Below are 6,942 nucleotides of genomic sequence, written 5' to 3'. Positions count from 1 at the left end.
CAAAATTCCCAACTTCAGCCATGTGCAACAATTTCCACATCACCCATGCGGGAAACCGATAATGGGGTAATTCATGCGTTCCAAACTGTCAAAATTCCAAAACGTCATTGCCAATCTCCGGTTCGCTGCTTTTGTTCGTGTTTGAAGTTTCGGGCCGAGACTCTGGCATTCTCACTTTTTTGCCTTGTTTCTTTAAACTGAGACTAAAATTTGAAAAGGGCTCTTATTGAGTTTCTAGCCGACTGAATTTACGAGCATGCTTAATTCCAGGGCCCCGGCGATGGCCTGATATGAGCTACCGAACAACATTGGCAATATGGCGTCGTTTGTTTACAAACATGAGATTGTTTGTGGATGAACCGAAAAATTTACTTTTTTGTAAAAAAATCTATAACCGTTGAGCAATAACATTAAGTCTTACAAAACAGACAAAGTTTCGTTAAATTCTAGACCAAAATTTGTTTTATTATTATTTTTCAATTTAAACCTCTTTTATCGCGATTCTGATCACGATTGCACATCAAATCATCGTGGCTTTAGTGTATCTTTAGTTCTCACATCGATTCGCTGTAGATTCGTGTTTAAATTTTGAAATTTAGCATAAATTAAAATGAGTTGCAAAATTCCCAACTTCAGCCATGTGCAACAATTTCCACATCACCCATGCGGGAAACCGATAATGGGGTAATTCATGCGTTCCAAACTGTCAAAATTCCAAAACGTCATTGCCAATCTCCGGTTCGCTGCTTTTGTTCGTGTTTGAAGTTTCGGGCCGAGACTCTGCTTAATTCTAAAATTCTAGAGTTTTTTTTTGAAAAGGACCTATAAGCTATTGTCTTTCATATGTGTATAGGTCATTTTAAAAAAAAGTGGTGAATTCTTAAATTCTTAAATTCTTAAATTCTTAAATTCTTAAATTCTTAAATTCTTAACTTCTTAAATTCTTAAATTCTTAAATTCTTAAATTCTTAAATTCTTAAATTCTTAAATTCTTAAATTCTTAAATTCTTAAATTCTTAAATTCTTAAATTCTTAAATTCTTAAATTCTTAAATTCTTAATTTCTTAAATTCTAAAATTCTTAAATTCTAAAATTCTTAAATTCTTAAATTCTTAAATTCTTAAATTCTTAAATTCTTAAATTCTTAAATTCTTAAATTCTTAAATTCTTAAATTCTTAAATTCTTAAATTCTTAAATTCTTAAATTCTTAAATTCTTAAATTCTTAAATTCTTAAATTCTTAAATTCTTAAATTCTTAAATTCTTAAATTCTTAAATTCTTAAATTCTTAAATTCTTAAATTCTTAAATTCTTAAATTCTTAAATTCTTAAATTCTTGAATTCTTAAATTCTTAAATTCTTAAATTCTTAAATTCTTAAATTCTTAAATTCTTAAATTCTTAAATTCTTAAATTCTTAAATTCTTAAAATCTTAAATTCACCAACGAAAGCCCTGGACACTTTTTGCCGTGGTTATAGCGCCACAACTCGCTCTTGTAAAAAAGAGCAAGGAGTCACATTAATAAATGACCCCAATTGGGTACTAAAGCCCTATGCCAATTTTTATCTACAAAAACCATTTCTGATCACTTTTTTTCATTTTAATGCAAAAAAAAAAAAAAAAAAATTACAAGACAACATTTTTTCGATGGATCAACCATGGTCCCCTTGGAACGAGCTGTCAAGTAGGACCTTTTCTGTCATGAAGGACCGCGAGGTTAATTTTTCAAAATTTATTTAAAAATCCATTTTAAACTTTTTTATGGTCGTACAAAGGGTCATTGTACTCAGAAAAATAAGCTTTATCGCTGTAAACAATAATATCAGCAATCTAAGCATCATTTTAGGACCCAATTAAAACAGTTCTAGTGTTAGCAGAGCTAAAAAGCAAGATTTTAAACAACAATTTAATCTAAAGCGTTCCATTTCTTTGAAAAATCAGCAAAGCTAGTCACGTATTTTTTCAACAACCATCAAAACCATCAAAACAAAAAAATATCAAACACACTGATTCAAAATCACCTAAACTTGGACAGATATTTCGCGACAGAAAATTGTCGCGAGAATGAAATAGTAATTTTAATTACCTAAGTAATTTTTTTTTCAGCCAAAAACACAACATTTGCTTTGCTAGAAATTGAGTTTTACGTTTCTTCTGAGCAAATCGATTTTTTTTCATCTAGTCTGAGTGAAATTCACTCAAATCTGACAGATGCATCATTTACGTATTTCTGAGCAGGTTCGGTTTTTGAGAAACTCAGCGATTTTGAAGTTGCGTGTACGTGTGTTGGTTACCAAAGTTTGACAGTTCGCCTTAGCAAATATTTGCAAACAACGCAGAAGACTTCTTCTTGCCATTTCATTAGGGCACAAAACTTTTGTAAACAAGAGTGTGTCCCTTTCACACCTTATGTAAACTGTCATTTGAGGGAAAGGGATACACTATTGTTTACAAAAGTTATGTGCCCTTTTGAAATGTTAGGCTCCAAGTTTTGAGATTTTTGATCAGTTTTAATTGGAACTTATTCTAACTTTATTGATAAAATATTTATAAGGGAATCGAAATGTCCACCAAATCATCCAACAGCTTGGATACTCGTGCCGAGCTGGCTGAACTGGTGAAAAGAAAGGCGGAAATTTCGGTAAGCTATTTGCGTCGAATGGCGCCAAGCTTGGTCAATTTGTTTACGTTTAAAGCGCTCCCCTCTTCCACAGGAAACTCTCGCCAATCTTGAGCGGCAAATTTACGCGTTCGAAGGTTCCTACCTAGAGGACACCCAGCTGTACGGGAACATTATCCGGGGATGGGATCGCTATCTGACCACGAACAAAACTACCAACTCCAAGGCGGACAAGCGCAACCGGAAGTTCAAGGAGGCCGAACGACTGTTTTCCAAGTCTTCCATTACTTCTATGGCGGTTTGTTGCTGAAGCTGCCTTTATGCGAGGGCTTTCGATTATAAGTTTGCTCTCTTTTCTAGGCCGTCAGCGGTTTGGTGGACCCGAACGACGCCAAACACGACCGTAATGGCAGCGAGTCCGATTCGATGACCAACGACGATTCCAGCGACAATCAGATTGGCGCGATCAATTCAAACTCTTCGCTCGGGTCGGCGCACGACAACACGCTGAAGAACGCGGCCGTCAGCAAGAGTCTCAACTCTTCGAAGAGCAGCGCGATTGAAAAGTCAACCTCGTTCCTGACGCGACCGGCTACCCCTACGGACACTCCGAACACGTCCACCGCGGCACTGGCCAAGGAGGTCAGCACGCCGAGCAGTACCGCCAAGCACAAGGCTAGCGTGGGATCGGTTAAGAAGAGCAACAGCTCGAACAAGAAGGTTCGGCATCGCTAGAGACAGGGTGAGTTTGAAATTGAACATTACAATTATTGAAATATAAAAACAGCTTTTTAAACTTGGCTCCGTTCTCAGTGTGTGTTGTCGTATAGTTGTAAATTTGAAGACACGAACCAGTGTCGATAGTTAATTGTAAGTTTACTGAACTAATACATGGCGTAACGAATAAGGTAAATTTGATTTTGATTGTCACTTAATATCACATCCTCTTGACAAATAAACTCAAACTCACTTTTTGTTATGCAAAATTCGATATATTTAGTAAAATGCTTTTATAAATGCCAAAGTTTCAGTGTTGTCGTCGGTCCTTTACCAATTCTTTCCTGGTACAACTTTATCTGGGACACATCGCGTGACGGCCTCCGTCGATCGGCAGACTTGCTCCGGTGATGAACGATGCCGATTCGCTCGCCAGGAACACAATCGCATCGGCCACTTCCGAAGCCTGACCGGGGCGGCCCATGGCGTGGGTATTCTTCGAATGCTCCAGGAACTTCTTGTACGTTTCCTCGTCCATTCCTCCGCGCTTGTGAAGATTCGTTACGGTGACACCCGGGTTGACACAGTTGACGCGGACGTTCTTCGCGGCCAGCTCCAGTGCTACACAACGTGTGAACTGATCCACCGACATTTTCGAGATGTTGTACGCCAAAACACCCGGAAACGAGCGAATTCCGTTGACGCTGGACACGTTGACGACGTTTCCCTGCGACTTGATCAAGTGCGGCACCGCCAACATCGTAAGATGGTAGATCGAGCGTATGTTGGTGTTCATGACCCGGTCAAACTGCTCCATGCTTGTCGTTTCGATGGTTCCGGTTTCGATGATTCCGGCATTATTAACCAGAACGTCCAACTTGCCGTACTTGTCCAGGGTCGCCTTCAAAATGCGCTCATTATCAGCTTCCTTCGTAATGTCTCCATCAACAACAAACGGAGCACTAGCCGCGCCCTCGGAACACTCCTTCGCCACTTGGTTGAGATTTTCCAGCTTGCGACCGGTCAGAGCCAGCGAAGCGCCCAGCTTGGACAGTTTCAGTGCGGTGGCCGCTCCGATGCCGCTGCTGGCACCGGTAATGAGGACGACTTTACCGGCAAAATTCATCTCTCGGATTCTTACGTAAACCAATTGCGCGACTGATAAACAAGCGGACAGCTAGCAACTACTGAGCAGCCGGAATCTCTCAGACAATCATGAAAGAGTGAGTTCGTGTATTCGAGTGTAGATTAGTTTGCTGCTCTGCATTCGACTTTGATTGCCTACATTTTGGGCGTTATTTTTCGAAACGAATGCTGATGTTGCAATTTAATTGATTGCAAATAAAAAATCTTCTTTCTCAAAAAAAAAAACTAAAAACTAAAAACTAAAAACTAAAAACTAAAAACTAAAAACTAAAAACTAAAAACTAAAAACTAAAAACTAAAAACTAAAAACTAAAAACTAAAAACTAAAAACTAAAAACTAAAAACTAAAAACTAAAAACTAAAAACTAAAAACTAAAAACTAAAAACTAAAAACTAAAAACTAAAAACTAAAAACTAAAAACTAAAAACTAAAAACCATTCGCTTACAAAGCGAACACCGTAACCAGTCAGCCACGGCCGCTCCTAAAAAAAAAAACTAAAAACTAAAAACTAAAAACTAAAAACTAAAAACTAAAAACTAAAAACTAAAAACTAAAAACTAAAAACTAAAAACTAAAAACTAAAAACTAAAAAACTAAAAACTAAAAACTAAAAACTAAAAACTAAAAACTAAAAACTAAAAACTAAAAACTAAAACTAAAAACTAAAAACTAAAAACTAAAAAACTAAAAACTAAAAACTAAAAACTAAAAACTAAAAACTAAAAACTAAAAACTAAAAACTAAAAACTAAAAACTAAAAACTAAAAACTAAAAACTAAAAACTAAAAACTAAAAACTAAAAACTAAAAACTAAAAACTAAAAACTAAAAACTAAAAACTAAAAACTAAAAACTAAAAACTAAAAACTAAAAACTAAAAACTAAAAACTAAAAACTAAAAACTAAAAACTAAAAACTAAAAACTAAAAAACTAAAAACTAAAAACTAAAAACTAAAAACTAAAAACTAAAAACTAAAAACTAAAAACTAAAAACTAAAAACTAAAAACTAAAAACTAAAAACTAAAAACTAAAAACTAAAAACTAAAAACTAAAAACTAAAAACTAAAAACTAAAAACTAAAAACTAAAAACTAAAAACTAAAAACTAAAAACTAAAAACTAAAATCTAAAATCTAAAAACTAAAAACTAAAAACTAAAAACTAAAAACTAAAAACTAAAAACTAAAAACTAAAAACTAAAAACTAAAAACTAAAAACTAAAAACTAAAAACTAAAAACTAAAAACTAAAAACTAAAAACTAAAAACTAAAAACTAAAAACTAAAAACTAAAAACTAAAAACTAAAAACTAAAAACTAAAAACTAAAAACTAAAAACTAAAAACTTAAAACTTAAAACTTAAAACTTAAAACTTAAAACTTAAAACTTAAAACTTAAAACTTAAAACTTAAAACTTAAAACTTAAAACTTAAAATAATTTAAAACCTAAAAACATGATAGAACTTTAAAACACCCTAAACAATTTAACGGTACACATCAACCAGAGCTTTGGCACCAAGATTTTTGTTACAGACATTGTAGTTACTTCAAAACTACGGAAACTATCAATATGATTTTTTTATTCATCCACTAAAGTGCTGTCTTCAAAGTTATTTACAACAAAGTTTGACAATTTTTACTATCAGATTGTTTCAGGATTGGGTCCGTAAGTTTGTCAATTTTGGAATAAGAAGACTACAACTTCCTTGGTTGCATCCTTAAACAATTTTATAAACTTAAAAAAAACAGATATTAAAAAAAAATTAAAAACTAAATAGCTTAAAAAACTAAAAAAAAACATAATACAAAATACTTAAAAAACATAAAAAAGCTTTAAAAACTATAACAACTTTATAAATTTAAAAACTTAGAAACCTTTAAAAACATAAAACTTAACGGTACATATCAACCATAGCTTTTGCACCCAGATTTCTGTTACAGACATTTTAGTATTTTAAAAACTACGGGAACTATCGATAGAATTTTTTATTCATCCCCTAAATTACTGCCATTAAAGTTATTAAGGGACCATCTATAAACCACGTGGACACTCTTAAAATTGGACTTAGGACAATAGTCAGTATGGAGACATTTATGCAAAATTATTTGAAGAATTAATTCCCGTGATCGTTTTTTGAAAATTATGACGCATTTTTCGTGAGGCTTTTTGCAACATCTAGGGCTATCCTAAAAATAATTGAGAGAAAAAAAATCGTGACATCACCTCTGAATTTTAGTTTTAAACTTTATAATTCAAACATATCATAAAAGTGACGTGTTTTTTTCTTTCAGTGTTCAGTGAAAGCTCGTAAAATTTTCTACAAGTTTGTACTTTTTGATACGATGCAACGGCTCATATGTAGAGTAATATTTAAATTACGATTTACAATATTTTTTTTAAATAGCTCACGCCTTTCTCAAATGTCTTTCTCGAGTGCCACTGGCTCCATATATTCA

General features: G+C 33.3%; 2 protein-coding genes across 2 annotated transcripts; one reads left to right on the top strand and one right to left on the bottom strand.

Annotated features, from left to right (window-relative positions):
• Window positions 1–2,470: 2,470 nt before the first annotated feature.
• LOC120416503 (chromatin modification-related protein MEAF6) lies at window positions 2,471–3,476 on the top strand. The gene is made up of 3 exons (XM_039578220.2): window positions 2,471–2,642; window positions 2,716–2,919; window positions 2,982–3,476. Exons 1-3 carry the CDS (start codon window positions 2,565–2,567, stop codon window positions 3,354–3,356), a joined length of 657 nt encoding a protein of 218 aa, XP_039434154.1. The 5' UTR covers window positions 2,471–2,564; the 3' UTR covers window positions 3,357–3,476.
• A 115-nt stretch (window positions 3,477–3,591) lies between these two features.
• On the bottom strand, window positions 3,592–4,556 carry LOC120416502 (3-oxoacyl-[acyl-carrier-protein] reductase FabG-like). Its single transcript, XM_039578219.2, has one exon. The coding sequence runs from the start codon at window positions 4,462–4,464 to the stop codon at window positions 3,694–3,696; it is 771 nt and encodes a 256-aa protein (XP_039434153.1). The 5' UTR covers window positions 4,465–4,556; the 3' UTR covers window positions 3,592–3,693.
• Window positions 4,557–6,942: the final 2,386 nt, after the last annotated feature.

This window comes from Culex pipiens, chromosome 3 (assembly GCF_016801865.2).
Source record: "Culex pipiens pallens isolate TS chromosome 3, TS_CPP_V2, whole genome shotgun sequence".
Lineage (NCBI taxonomy): Eukaryota > Metazoa > Arthropoda > Insecta > Diptera > Culicidae > Culex > Culex pipiens.
The sequence above is the reverse complement of the archived record's forward strand: the minus strand, read 5'-3'. Positions and strand labels throughout refer to the sequence as shown.